The sequence below is a fragment of the Magallana gigas genome, chromosome 2, assembly GCF_963853765.1.
Source record: "Magallana gigas chromosome 2, xbMagGiga1.1, whole genome shotgun sequence".
Classification (NCBI taxonomy): Eukaryota; Metazoa; Mollusca; class Bivalvia; order Ostreida; family Ostreidae; genus Magallana; species Magallana gigas.
Window position 1 is genome coordinate 39,685,569 of NC_088854.1, and position 16,163 is coordinate 39,701,731.

Below are 16,163 nucleotides of genomic sequence, written 5' to 3' on the forward strand. Positions count from 1 at the left end.
AGAGGTACAGCTGAGTGGCCGGCAGTGAAATACTAAGTAGATAGGCCTACGTCACATTACTGTTTGACGCAAATAAATTTACTGGTTAAAATGTCTGTTAGCGTGCTTAAAACAAGTTGGTATATTATATTATATTTGTAACTAAGATAAAAAATAATAATTAAACATATATTTATAATATCAACATTTATAAGTTTTATATATCTTTTTTAGAAATGGCCATTGATAGCATGGCAATGCAATGTTGTCTTTCCTGCTGTGTTATTTCTGAAGAAACAAAACGAAAGTAGATCAATCAGAATCTCTAATATGGAGAAAGATAGCAAATGTTCGAGGCTTGTGGTTGCTGCAATTGACTTTGGAACAACGTTTTCCGGTTATGCCTTCTCCTCAAAAAATGAATGGGGACGAGTGTTTACTAATCAATGGACTGGTGGAACGATGATCTCTTCTAAGGCTCCTACCTGTCTCCTATTGAAGAAGGACTTTTCTGAATCTTTTTTTGGATACGAGGCTGAGGACAAATACTCAGAATTGACATCAGAAGAAAGTCACAAGGAATACTATTTTTTTCAAAGATTTAAAATGATTCTTCACCGAGATGTCGTATGTTCACCTCTCTCTCTCTCTCTCTCTCTCTCTCTCTCTCGTTAAAGATACATTTAATGTAAATATTTTGCCGCAAAATGCATTTTGAAATGTAAGTTTGAGAATTGTAAACCCCCGGAATATAATTTAATTTGAATTCCTAACTTTTAGACCAATGGCTAATGTATTTGTGCATTAATTAATGTTGAATAATGGTTTACAGGATGTAAAACAGCATATTCTGTGTTACGATATCTCAGGCGAAGCGCTGGAAGCACGTTTGGTCTTTCAACATTTTATCAAGTGTCTGAAGGATTGTCTGTATAAACATATAGAGAAAGAGTTATTAGGCACTCAGGATGGTGACATTGAATATGTGTTGACAGTTCCTGCTATATGGGGAGACAATGCCAAAATGGTTATGAGAGAGGCTGCCCTGAAGGTAAAAAAATTAAACAAATGAAAAAAAAGGGACAGCTAATTTTTTGATATGCATGTGTTGAAATTTAACTACAATGGATGTCTGTCAATTGAGTTATTGCTCTCAATGATGCTTATTTTGATATTAAATTACAAAACTATTATTTGCAACAAGTCGATTTCAATATTTACAGTGTTTTTTCTGTTTTTTAAACTGACATGCTCCTGCTAGCACTCGCTAATGGATGAACCCTTTATCTCAGTGGATAGAGCGTTGGTTTTAAACTGAAGGGTCTTCAGTTCAAGTCTAGTTGAGGACATTACCCTATTTGTTTTACAATGGTGCCCGACCTAATTACCCACTTGGAGAGTTTCTGTCTGCCCCTGGAGAGGGGGGATTGGAGGTTGTTTTAGATCAAACATGTATATTAGCCAGCTTGTTTTAGTTTATCTTTGAAACATATAACCATAAAGTCTATCCTGAAATTTAACAAATATTGGAAAATTATTTTCATCAGTCATGCACCTTTTCAATACCAAGTCATGCACTCTATTATGATCTTTTAAGTTTTTCGCTAAAATTATAGGTTTCATAGTCCTTTTTGAAAGATTTTAGGCAGGAAGGTGGTCGTCATTACAAAGAACTGCAAACGCTAACGCCCGTTTCCCGCCTACATTTTACATCCAAATATTTCGGAATTTCTGTCAGATATTAAAAAAATAAGTTTTCTACAAAAAAGTATAATTAAATCCTAATCAATTTATATCAAAATAAAATTTGTAATCAAATTATTTATTTTTAAACAAAAGCTTTGCTAACGCGAGGTCTTAAAAAATTTCATTGAAATCGGTCTCTATGAGTGAGGAAAAAATTATTTAGCGGCCAATATGTGCATAAAAACTTATTAATAACATATTTACGATATATATTAAAGTAAATTTCATTTTAATTCATATATGTTAAATTTTTTTCGAAAATTTACAAAGCAAAATCCTTTTTTTTTTTGGAACGTGTTCCGGTCTGTAGACATATGTTCCCCCCGTGAAACATCAAACCCTTTGGTAAAGATATGTGCTAAATAACAATAATTAAAACCCCTCAAAAGGAATTTTCGTTTCACGGGGGGAGGGGGGAGGGGGGAGATGCTTTTAAAAACTTTTCCGTTTTCCGTTATTTTCTATTATGAAATGAGCTATTTTAACCCAAAATACAAAGTTATCTCTATTTGTTTGATAAAATCATTTATGTTTAATAAAAATATACATAAATGTTTACATAATTATTAAAAAAAACTTTAATTAGACAATTTCAAAAAATGACTTTTAGTTAGGCGGCTAGACAATGTAATCGTTCGCAGTCCTTTATAATTTTTCTACTCCAGAATGAAAATTAAATGCTTATATGAGACTCCTCGACACGTTTGTGTTAGGATTTTATGATACTTAGATGATGTTAAGGTCTATTGGCCTATTGTTTGAAAATTAATGAAATATGTATGCTGTTATTCATAAGCAGTGCATGGGTTGGTTAAACTGGCTTCTATATGAATTTCAATAAATTTTCTAAGAAATACCGAAATATATACCAATTAGATGTATATTTAGTTGTTTGTGAATGAATGTTGTATTTAGCTTCAATTAGATGTATATTTAGTTGTTTGTAAATGAATGTTGTATTTAGCTTCTTAAACGTTTACCCACTGTTATACATCTACTAGTACATGCATTTTTTAAAGGCGGGGATTAAAAAGGATAACTTGACAATAGCCCTAGAACCAGAAGCAGCATCTATGTACTGCCAATACGTTGCCAAAGAAGACACATTATCGCCAACATTAGGTGTTGTGAAACCAGGCACAAAGTACATCCTGATAGATCTAGGGGGTAAGATGTTTTCTTGCATAATAAAAATTTATTTTGAGATTGGTTTTCTATTGTCTTTTTTCGCTGACCAGAGCTTAAATATAAGAAATAATCTACTTTTTTTCAATTACAAAAGCGAATTTGTTATAACTATGAAAGCATCTGGATATAAATTTAAATTATAGTGCAAGTCCTAAACTCTTTATAATTAATTATCCCTACCGATTTACATAGAAAAATTTGACAGGTTATGCTTACTCAAGGATCTGTTGTTCATGTGGGTAGTGTAGTTCACGGGCATCTTGTTTTATTTTTTATCATTAAATGCCTTTCTGGCATATTATAAATTTGTTCTTTCACAAGCTTTTAATCATTTAAGTTTCACACCTGCTTTTCTTACATGTTAGTTTTAATTTGTCCTAATTTTGAAATAATTTTTAAAAAGAATATATTATATCAAATGCTCATGTTGTTCTTCAAAAGATTTGTTTTATATTGAAAGTCCATTTTCCACATTCGTCACTTAGGTGTTACTGCTAATGTAACAGTGCATCAGAAGTGTGAGGATAACACTTTGGAGGAAGTTCTTCCAGCAAGTGGGGAGCCATTGGGAGGAAAAGCTGTAGATGACCGGTTCATGAATTTTTTAAAAGAATTGGTTGGGGAAAATGTTTTGGAGGAATTCAAAAAGGAAAACATGGAAGATTATAATGAAATCACAAGGAGTTTTGAAACAAAGAAACGAACAATCAAACCAGACAAGAGTGGAAACACTCGAATGCCAATACCACACGCACTTGTGAAATTATGCACCAAGTCTCACGGAGTCAAGAGTTTTAAAGAAGTAATTCAGAAAAATGATACCCATAGAAATAATGTAGATTTTATTACTGGAAAGCTTGTATGGAATAATGACTTTTTCAGGGGTTTCTTTAAAAAAACTATTGATCAAATAGTGAAATATATTGATGAAATAATCCGGGAATCTGAGGCAAGAGATATTCGAATCTTTGTTTTGGTTGGCGGTTTTTCTGAATGTTTACTGGTCCAGGATGCAATCAAGAAACATTTTGGGGATGTTTCTATCATTATTGCCGAAGAAGCTGGATTGGCTGTTTTGAAGGGTGCCGTCTTTTTGGCCAAGTGCCAGATGCTATCTCGCGTAGATCAGTAAAATACACATATGGCTTTCTAGATTTATGAGATCATGACTTGAATGTATGTGTGTATGAATGTGTTTTATGTATTATAAAATGAAAAACTGTAAATAAAAAAAAGAGACATGTACACATATGGAATACAAACATGGTACAAATTTAGAGAAGGGTATCATCTAAAAGAGAAAAAGGTCGAAATTGGAAAATCAATACGGTGCCTAGATGTCTTCTTCAAGATTGTTACCAAAGGGGAAAAGGTCATGCCAGGGTATATGAAGTCCCAGATATTTCAAGCCCTGCATAACAATGAAAATCTTTTAGAATGCGGGGTGTTTGTTTCAGATAAAAAGGATCCAAAGTTTGTAGATGATCCAGAGTGCAGGCTGCTTGGGCATCTACAGGTCCCATTAAATGCAGAAAAGCAGACCGTTGAAACGATGATTGAGGAGACACTGATTTTCGGTGAGACTGAATTGAAATTTAAAGCAAAAAACGTGTATTCTAGTATGCAGTGTGAGGTCATCTTTGATCTGTTAAAAGACTGATAACAGATATGTGTAAGTTGTGAGCAGAATACATGTATTTAGAATATAATTAAGACTTTTTTCTGAAAACAGGCAAATTGAAAGATTACCATAGATAAGTTCCAAATGTTATCATTTTGCACTATCACTATGAAAGAGTTATCATATTGCACTATAAATATCAAATTTTATTTAGTTATATGCTACATATGTACCTTAAAAGATACTTTTTTACTATAGCTTCATTTCATGGAATGGCATCTGCTTTTTCAGCATTTATTTCAACACTATTTAATAAAAAGGTACAATTACAAGTTAAAATACAATGTGTTTTATGAGTAAATTATTTTTTAGACCATTTTTATCCCAGTTCAAAAACCATAAAACAATTTTTGAAGTTTTAAACAAAGCACACACGGCTCTCAATAAATAATTTCGCTGTATGTTTTCGTTAATGTATTGCAATAACTACATGCTCTTGTCATATAAGACGTAGAATTGAGAAATATTAAATGAAACTGAAGAGAGATTGAATCCATGTTTATTTTCAGTTTTGTATTTCAACAAACTGCTCAATAGGATATTGTGCATTCATATCAATTTTTATGGACTTTATGTTGCTTATGTTTATTGATTGCAGTCTGTGCTAAATGTTATTACCAGTATGTTCTATGCTATGTTATTTTGACTTTTTAAAGAGTTTTACAGTACCAACCAAACCCAACCTAACATCAGAGTAAACCCATACTAAACCCGGGTTTACTTTCTGGGTTTACTCTGGGTTTACTTTTTGAAAATTTGGGTTCACTCGGGGTTAACTTTGGGTTTATTCGGGGTTTACTTTGGGTTTACTCGAGAATTGCTTTTGTGGTCAGCTGTATGCACTGAAGTGTGAAGCAGATCTTTATTTCATCTTACCATCTTACTGCCTGTAATTCCTGCCTCTGGTATATTCCAAATACACATGTAGTGTCTGCTTTAGGGGTAAACTTCTGATAGGCGTTTACTCTCTGTGTCCACTCCAGGTTTACTTTGGGTTTACTCTAGGTCCACACTAGTAAACCCGAAGTAAACCCAGAGTTAACCAGAAAGTAAACCCAGTGTTTAGTTGGGGTATACTTTCTGTAAGGTTGGGTCTGATTGGTACTGTATCATTTATTGGTATCATCAGCCTGTTCCATTCTTCAGTTGTTACATATCTGTGATAGATATAGGACTATCTGTGGGACTTTGATTAACTGTTTTATATTTACATCTATCGAGTATTTTCTCCTCTATTTCTTCAGAAAGTCGATTAAATGTAATTCACAGCGCTGTATATTACGACTGGGTTGAAAACTACACGATTAAGATCTAACCAGTGTATTGATGGTCGAAACCTTCAGCAGCTTTAGATAAATCACGGACTGCTAGAAATAATCATGATAATATCAGACTCAAATTCCCAGAAAAAATGATTAGGCAACGTACTGATGTAATTTAACAGTAATTTAGTTACTTTTACTTGCTTTTTACAATCGATTTATTTATATATCAAAATACAGATGTAAATATAAATATGCTTTCGTTGATGATTCATGCAGATTATTTCAGAAATAAAATTACATAACCCGATAATGCAGGTTTTGTTTTTCTATAATGTCGCTACCGCATGATTCACCAAAGAAAACATTCTTAAATTTTGTTGTTTAAATGTAGACTATACAAGTCCATGTATGCACTATTTTGAGTGCCAGTGGCCAATTCCTTTGGCTGGTCTAGTACGTAATTTTAGGTACGTTTATAGGGATGTTATTTATTAAAAATATGTGTTTTTGATTGGTGAGGATGTTAATATATGAAATCGACAATAATCGACCCTGCGAATTCTAATTATTCAACAGAAGTAAAATTCTATCTTGAGTTTACTCTGGGAATAATGTCTATGTAATTTGTACATGTAGGAGTGTGTGGGTTAAAGAAATTCATTGGAGAATGTTGTTAAAGTGTAAATTTTTTACAATTTGATGCATTTTATCAGTTCATTTTCACCGAGCATATTTTTTCAGTCTCCCAAATATATATATATATATATATATATATATATATATATATATATATATATATATATATATATATATATATATATATATATATATATGATGACGTCATTTCCGTTCTTGAGAAGATAACGCTACAGCAATTTCCAGGGGGTCGGCTTGTCCTGGGATCTCCTCCTAAACGTTAAAAGATACTGAGTTCAAACTTATAGGGATTAAAAACAAGGGATTGTAAATGTGTCATTTGGCAATTATATTTGTCATGGTCAAAAACCGTCCCAATAATTGAGACTAAAAATTGTCGTAATTTCTCATGGTTTTCTTTATTTATCTTCTTAAATGTGACCAGATAGTCGTATATATATGAAATATAATTTTATGATTGTTTTCTGCTTAACGTAAATTAGTCATTAGCTTGTTGTTCACTCGATACGAGATAAGTGTATAGTGAATAATGTTAAAAGTCATTAACCGGAACTGACGTAGTTTGAATTCTTGGTGTTAACGGAATGACCAGGAAGAAAAAAACTCTCAATGATGATTGGATTTTGGATAGCGGTCAACGGATGCAAGACACTTCATGTAATTAACTTTTAAGGATGACGTTTACTCAGAATGAAAAAAAATTCCACTGATGATAATGAAAAACCAACTATTGCGTGTTGTAAACCTTACATGGTAGTGCTTTTTTTCACTTTCAAAAAAGTAGGTCAATGACCTACTTTTTGAGTTAATGGCCATTGATTTTTTTGGAAAATTCAAGAAAAATCCCTAAACATTTTACACTATGATTGATATTTTCTTAATTGTGAAAATAATACAAATCGCTTAACTCTTTAACAAATGAAATACAGTTTATGAATGGTAATGACATTAAATATATAAAATATTAAGTTTTCATTCACAATTTTTATAGATATTCAAGTCCGAATTTCCTCTATCAGTTTTCAAATCCTTACCCATTTTTGACTTAGTATAACAAAAATCTGAATGATGATATTGCTGAAACATTTAGAGTATAAAACTAAGTATATTGACCTTCCTCTGTTGGCATTAAATTTATATGAGGTCAATGATCAAAATTTTGAGTTATGGTGTCTTTTATCATTTTTAAGCATTTTTCAATATTTAGTATGTGCCATACTATTATCTAAATGAAAAAGTGAGATAAAAGCAACAGAAAATATGCAAAATTATGTTGACTTACAAATAAAATCTTAACTTTAAATATTAAAGTACAAGCAAAAAACATTCAGTCGAAAACAAAATCTGAAAAATTTAGTCCGAATTCTTGTTTTGCTAAATGTCAAACTTTTTTTAGCCTAATTCCACAACTTAGCAATAATATCGAATGTTTTTTTCAATAATAATTCATTTCATAAATACTTTTTGTGTTTAGAACAAATTTTACTCATGACAATGAACCTTTCAACAATCCGGATTTGAGAACTCAAACCCTGAGTAAACAACGTCCTTAACAATGGACTTCGTTTATAAATCACTTATGAACTGTGACCCGAAAGGATGTATTAACAATTGATTATTAGGGTTTTCCGTTTTTCAACGGAAAACCCTTCTGTTATTCTACTGTTTCTTATTATTATTTTTTTTTTTTTCCCGCAAATTTTGTGCACGAGATTTCTCGAACATTTTTTGTCTGATTGCTATGAAACTTTCAGGGTATGTAGATGATATTAATATCTCTAGACGTTTTTTTCAAATTTTTAAAATTCACTTCCGGTTATGAGTTATTGTCCTTTAATTGAAAATTGGGGGGTCTTTTGTCCAGAGTTGATCTCGGGAACTACAGATGATAGATGCATGGAATTTGGCGAAATTGTCGGTAACATTTTATAATTTTGCTGGCATGAAAATGTTGGTAATTTCTTTGTTAGTTTTTGAGCTATTTATCGCCAAAGTTTAAGATTTTTTCGGGGCTGAAATTTTGTTGCTTTTTGTATTATAACCTTTAAACTAAAAATATTTTGTTAATACATATAGAACAAAAGTTGTTAAGAATAACGAGAGCTTTCATTTAAAATTAAGAAAAAAGGGCTGGCCCCTATAATTAGGGGTCAGCAGCTCATACACGTATTTTTCTGATAGCAAAAATCGTTATCATTTTATGAAAAAAAATTAATTTAGTTATTGTTAATATATTAAATAATGTCATTTGGTATCAAATTAAACAAGTTCTGTCCTATATTTTTTTTCAAATTTCATAAAACAAATATGTGAGAATCGTACATGAACGAGTTAATATGTCTACATAGACACACAAGCGAACAAATGCCACATTAAGGCCCAGGCATTTACTGCATTACGTTGTGTTGCGTCTTAGATAAATTGTTGTGATTCAATTTCATTTTTTTCATCTATATCATTTATGAATTCAATGAACACACATTATTTAAACGTTCTATGTGCAACTATTTGTCGGGGCGCCCCTGTTTGTGACCCCCGCGCGCGCGCGCCGAATGTAAACAGTAACGAACGGCATTGTAGAAAAGAGAGAGCCGTAATGCAGAAGAGAAGTTGTGTATTCTTTCGGTGTACACATGCATTTTCAATTGGCTGTGAAACATATGAACATGCACAGGGAACAATACTACATATTTGTTTAAGGAGGATATTTTTCTCGTGTGAATCGTTTACGAGGAAATTCTGACAGCCACACTTCTGTCGACGATCAGCCGTTGATAAGCTACGAGTAATAAAGGAGAAAAGATGGACATTAAAGTGTGTGATTTATGTGGATGTTACTGAAGAAGGTGAGGCTTTTACTCCTTTTAAAGTTTCTTGTTAACTGGTTAAAATTTAGTATATAGTATAGATGTACATGTAAGTACGTGCACACTGTTAGATGTTTTTGTTATGGTGTGGGTGTTTGTTTACTAACGTGTAATTTTTACATGTTTCATGGGTGTTTAGACTCGCTCGAGGTTCATGGGGGACTGGAAAGGGTAACTGAATTTATCTATTTAAAAAAATAACAGATTGTGAATTTTCAACTCAAAATTCAAAGCAGGGTCTAATTAGAAACATATCATATATTCTTGTGCAGAGGACTCCAAATGTAGTCATGAATACCCTGTAGACATAACTTCAAGTAAATAAAATTGTATACTTCAGACTTCAGAGTTAAAACATGACTTTAATATCTTTATGATGCCGATCATTGTATCATTAAAGAGGTATAGCAGACCAACGGGTACCCGGTACATGTACTTGTACATGTAGGTTACAAGTTAGAACTATGCCTACCATTCTACCAGTTCACATAATTTTTCTTGTTTAGCAGTTATGATGTGTACTTAAATTGTCCTTGTTAATGTTTTAAATGTAATTTTTTATTCTCTTTTTTTAATCTGACTACTGGCAGTACTGGCGTGCAGTTCTCGCCGAGGACCATTTCTCGCTGGTGCACTGTTACATCCTATTTTCGTATATAATTTTATGTGTTGATAAAATGACGTAACAATGCACTGGTGAGAAATGGTACCCGGCGAGAACTGATCGCACGCCAATATTGATTAATTACAGACAAAAACTGAAGGTTGCGAGTGTTAATTTTTATTGAACAACATTGTTTAAAATAATTCTTTATATATGTGACGATCAGACCGGTTTGAATACCAGTGCCAGATAGCTGAGTTGGTAGAGCACCTGACTAGAGATTCAGGGGGCCCAGGTTCAAATCCCAGTTTGGTCCTTCATTATTTCTCCCATCCTGTTACAATATTGGTGTTGTGACCATGCAACCCCTGGAACTAACAGGTTAACTCGATCCTGCCAGGGATGATCTTCGAGGGTGAAGATCATTTAAGGGGGAGGAATGTGACGGTCAGACTGGTTTGAATACCGGTGCCAGATACATGTAGCTCAGTTGGTAGAGCACTTGACTAGAGATTCAGAGGGCCAGGTTCAAATCCCACTTTGTTCCGTCGTTATTTCTCCCATCTTTTACATATACATGTATATCAGATATATGACAGATGATTAAGAGTCATCACATGTTTTGCAAGATGCAGTAAGTGTTAAAAACCTTTACTTTACAACAGAATACATTTAAGTGAATATTTATGTTCCTTGTTATTATTTGGTGTGGTTTTCTTGACAGTGTCGCATAAACAATTTACCTGCTCCTAAAACACAAACTTTCTTTTTGTGGATTCAGCTTACCACTTATTGGCTGCTGTTGCAGCAGACAAATAAGATATGCACGCACAAAACACAATGAACTTATCAGAGAATGAGTTGAGTTTATTTAAACTGTTGGAATTTGGGTATTTTTTTTTAAAATGTATACTTGTGACAAAACATATATGTGGTACATACAGCTGTAGCTTTATGAAGAAAATTTTGGTTAGACCATATATACCTATCATGCAAGTAAATGATATTTACAAAAAACTTGCAATTTATGGCGCACGAAATATACGCTAGTTTTATAAAGATTGACATACATGTAATGTACCACATTCTGTGAAAAATAATCTATTAAAAATTCTTCATTAAGTTTACTCATACATGTTTTATGCTTATTACACATAGTATTGTTTTTAAAACATGTAATTTATAAGAAAATAAACAAAAACCCTCGCTAAATTTATTTGCAAAAAAAAAAAAACACAGTAGAATTGATAAAAAATGGTATACCAGAAGCTAATACCAGTACATGTACTTTGACGCTGTTCGGTGGGTAATATTCGTTTGTAATTTACGAATTGAAATATTGACTGTTGCACTACAAGTACGGTAATAAACTCTCTCTCTCTCTCAAACTCTCTCTCTTTCTCAATTTGATAAGTGTTTATACCTATGAAAATTTTTTAATATTATATTATGACTTGATATGCAAATTTTTGATCTTGTACTGCCTAAATGTTATGTCATGTATTGGAATATGTAATACTTATTACACTGCATGGTCAGTGTATTTTTTCCAGAAATACTATGCATATGTTAATGTAAACACAGCTATTACTAGTACATGTATGTAAACACAGCTAATTATTTTTTTTTTATTTCAGCTAAAAACTGACTCTTGTTCTGACATGGCACCACATGGCTTTTACCTGTTGATTCTTGTGGGTCAGCTCTTGAGATTAACCTGTCACCTCTATCCACATGCATATTCCTTGTGTTCTACAGACTTTTTACCGGTAATTCAAATTAAATCGGATAATGCATGAACAATAATGGAACTTGAAGAAAGGATCATCCCATGTTGTGGTTTGTGTTTGATAAGAAATTATGAAAAACTAAATTAAGGCTATTTAAACAAATTCATAATTGTTGTGAAAATTTGTTTTTCAATAAAAGTATGCAATTATGTTTCCTTTATTTTTTATTTTATAAAGGTATTTAGATGTGTTTACATAATTGAACCCCCCCCCCCCATCCAATTGTCTGCATTAAGATTACATGTAGGATATGTAAATGTACATTTGACTTTGAAATAACATCTGCTATGATAATTACTTTTGAAATGAACAAGAAACAACCTATTTCTACCTTTCTAAGGTATATATGCATAAAAAAAGGAGAAAAACATGTCAAATTTTGAACATTTTTCATGGAAATCAACTCTGTCTCCAGCTACCTGGGTGTTGGAATTTTATTTTAATTTAAGGCAGATGTCTAACTTGTAGGTTGTATCTTACAGTTTTAGCATGGATAGAAGGAGACTAGAAATCAAAATAGATTAGATATTCACTAAATATGATTGTTAGCTTACTTTTTTTCATAAAAACAAGAAATCACAAGCAGGACAGCCGTCTATTTGTTAATTAAAATGGTGTAAATCATAAAATAAACAAATAATTAGGATCAAATTTTAGAATCATTGATGATTGTTTTCAAATATGTGTGAGAAATGACTCAAGGAAATTGCCATAAGTTTCATAAAATTAGGTAAAACATTTTTAACCATGACTTTTTATGAAAATCAAAAGAATGGGGGGGGGGGGGGGGTATACATGTAAGGATATTTCTAAGTGATGTGAAGCTTTTTTCATGATTATATAATGTAGATGCATGTTGTATTGAATAAGGTTTCTTTTTAAAGGTGGTTGAACAACAATTGACCTCTAAAAGGTCAGGTAAAGATGTTTTACTATGGAGAACCCTGTAAATCTGTGTTTACTAATGGAAATTGGAAATGGGGGGTTCACTTAAATGGCCATATTTTTATTAAACCTCAATGGAATTTGCAATATGTGGTATTCTTTTTCTCAGAATTGCATTAGCTTTCTTATTCTAAGACAAACCGTCTTTTCATAAAATGTTAGTGTACTAAGTTAAAGGTACAAGGAACAGTTTCGGATAAAGAACCGTCGATATTTTTGTAAAATTGATAGTGACTGTACTTGAAGATTTACCAGTGTTGCGTAGATTCCTGAAATGAATTTTGATGTTTATCAATAGTTAATGGGATGTCTCTTGTTGGAATTGGTATAAAGCAATATTAAGGCCCCTAATTTTAAGTACATGAGAAGCAGTAATAAATTGTGAAACTTGCGGCTTTGACTGTTGTGTTGACTTTACACAGTGAAATTGAAGGTTACAAACGGGAGGTTATATAACATGAAATGGAGATGGATGGGATATTATATGCCTATTTAGTATCTACTAGGTATGAGGACAATAGCAAGTTTATTGTCCCCCAAGACAGCAACTATTTTATGAGGCAAAGCCAAGGGAAATAGTTGCTGTGGGGTGGGACAATAAACTTGCTATTGTCCAAATAGTCAGTTAATTGGTATATTATTATTCCGAATAAAACTTTATTTGTCAGCGATGCAGAATTTCTTGATGATAAACAAATTAGAGTTATCAAACTTTGTATTGCAGTGATCTGATTAGGTCAGAGGTGTTCCGAGTTTAAAAAGGAGGGAAATCAAATTCTGCTGATGAATGGTTTTGATGACTATTCACCATGGGCAGATAGCATGGATACTATTTCAAATTAGATAGAAAAGCATTAGTTTGTGTGGGCGCCTTCTAGTGATCAGTTTGTCCGTCTGTCCATCCGAGATCGCTTGACCGGAGCATAGCTTCTCTCCCCTTGGCCTAATCTGGCTCATACCTCATCCACAGGGTTCCTTTGGGTTAAGGATGTGCAGTGACCTTGAACCATGTTGTTAGGTATAAGGTTAAGGTCATAGTAGAATTACATATATAAAATCCTTGTCTGGGGCATATCTTCTCTCCCTTTGGTCCAATCTGGCTAATACTCACAGACTGTCTCTATCGTTAATCGATGAGCAGTGACCTTGCATGAAATTTCTAGGTAAAGGGTGAAATATATCGGATCATGCAAAAATCCTTTTTTCAGAGCATATATACTTTCTACTAACCCCTATTTGGCTCAGACTTCACATACGCAGAGCTTTTGAGTAAAGGGTGTGTAGTGACCTTGAACCTATTTTCAAGGTAAACTGTGAAGGTCATAGCAGAATTATATTTAAAAAATCCTTGTCTGGAGTACATCTTATTTCCCTTTGCTCCAAACAGACTCATACTTCACCCACATGATGCCTTTAATCAAAGGATATGCAATGACCTCGAATGATATTTGTAGATCAAGTGTCAAGGTCATATCAGATCACTCAAAAATCCATATTTTAAGAGCATATATGTACTCTCCTTTTAGCCCCTAATTGGCTAATATTTTGCCTAAACAGAGCTTATTGGTTAATGGCATGCAGTGACCTTGATTCATGTCAATGTGAAGGTCATAGCAGATCTTAATAAAATTAGTTTTAGACAGAAGATTATTTCCTGGATATGCTTAATCTTGGTCAGATTGAACAAAAATGCCTGTATGTTAGGGGCAATGAAATTGAATTAGAAGTTCTATGCCAGCTGGAAAAATTTCAAGTTAAAGGTCAAGGTCAAAGCAAAATTCTCTTAAATAACATCAGCGGGGCCCTTTGAAATGTTCACCATTTCAATGTTGTCTGGTTCATAGTAATTTCAAATAAAAATATTCACAGAGGAATAATAAAATTAAGTAAACTATACATCGATAAGTTTCTGACAATTGATGATACAACAAGCACATAGTAGGCCTATGAAAGGTCAACCCTTTGAAAAGCAGTGTAGAGGAAATGTTGCTCAGAATTATGTTTTAAACAAAATTGATTTTTTACGGAAATTTTAATTTTGCATTCTGGGTTAAGAAATTAGATGTTAGTTCCAGGTAAAGTTAACTTTTACCTAAAATGAAGTCAAATTTCTTAAGTGGTACTTAAACACATTCGGATTTTTTTGTTAACTCGGTCTTGAAATGTTTATGTTTTTTTGTTAATTTGTACTTAAAACCATTCGGATTTTGTTAAGTCGTACCAAGAATCATTCGATTTTTAAAATCTTTTTTGTACTTAAGTTACTTTTGTCATTAGATTAAGAACACTGCTTCTTAGAGGTACTTCTAGCATTACTTTCGACATTAGCGGAAAACCCACTCGTTGCTTTGCAACGAGCTTTGCTCTAGTTCTGTTTACTGATTTTTATGCTTATGATTTGATTAATAATTTGAAGATTGATTTTAGACCACTATACGATTACTGTGCTTAATAAATATCACAAAACATGAACTGACTTATGATTTCAAAAGTCTAAAGAATAACAACAGAAGGATCACATAACACTTGTTGAGCAAAATGTGTTTAATAGTACATGTATACATTTTTTTAATGTATTATCAAGAAAAAGCGGATAGTCCCTCAAATTACGGGCCAAGAGGGGGCCCAACCAAAGCTCTAACATCTGAAATAAAAGTTTCTGGTCCTGAAAATTAAGACACTTTTCTTCTATTTTCAAATCATATTTAAATTGCCGTTAAATAGCAAAATCAATGTCACAAATGTATCTCGCCTTCTAAAATCAGACGGAAGACCTCCTTGTTGCTCACAACGAGATCATGTCATATAACTTTTCCTCTGACATATGTCGAGCGCTATAACTCAGACTCTATTTGACCGATTTTCACCGAAAGATGACTGCACTTAAGAACATGAGATATTTGCGAGAAAATAATCTTTAAGAAGAACAATTTTCTTTCAATTGCAGAAATGGTCAGCATCCAAATTACAACTTTACGTAATTGCGTTAAATAAAAGAATGGTGTCACCAAGTACGAATGTGTTTTCATAGGCAGAGGTCATCATGATTTCTTGAATCTCCATACGATAATGAGGACGCCCACATTTATACCGACATCTTATATAGTCAGCGCATGTTTGTTTATTGTTCTCTGTTTAACAGTAGTAGCTAAGTTATGTCGAGGGGAGTAGTAGACAAACATATGCTCACGTTTTAAATGAGAAAAACTGCTTCTTCTTACTTTCGCTTTCCCTGTCGTAACCAAGGGTTGATACATGTTGAGTATCATATTTCACCACGGGATTTCTCACCTCAGGTAACTTTGTGAATGCAAAATTATATCAATGACGTGTAAGGTAGAATTTTATGTGCTAACTAAGACAAGATTTTCGAACACGTTAAGTTGTCAAGCATTGATAGAAAGTCTTCTGTACTTAAGGTGGCTCTATACACCACTTTTT

At 32.8% G+C, this 16,163-nt stretch overlaps 1 protein-coding gene across 10 annotated transcripts in view; it reads left to right on the forward strand.

Annotated features, from left to right (window-relative positions):
- Positions 1-161: 161 nt before the first annotated feature.
- LOC105331478 (heat shock 70 kDa protein 12A) overlaps positions 162-16,163 on the forward strand; it is a 31,993-nt gene continuing 15,991 nt past the window's right edge. For 4 of the 10 annotated variants that reach the window (XM_066076534.1, XM_066076535.1, XM_066076536.1 and 1 more), the window contains exons 1-3: positions 162-606; positions 812-1,030; positions 2,745-2,892. Coding sequence is in view for 1 of the 10 variants with exons in the window: in XM_034444316.2 (XP_034300207.2) it covers positions 310-606; positions 812-1,030; positions 2,745-2,892; positions 3,399-4,045 (1,311 nt within the window). In the remaining 9 variants the exon portion in view is untranslated. Of the gene's footprint in view, positions 607-811; positions 1,031-1,240; positions 1,413-2,744; positions 2,893-3,398; positions 6,170-15,850; positions 16,019-16,163 lie in introns of those variants that run through there. The other 6 variants (XM_034444309.2, XM_034444308.2, XM_066076539.1 and 3 more) reach the window with 3 other exon arrangements.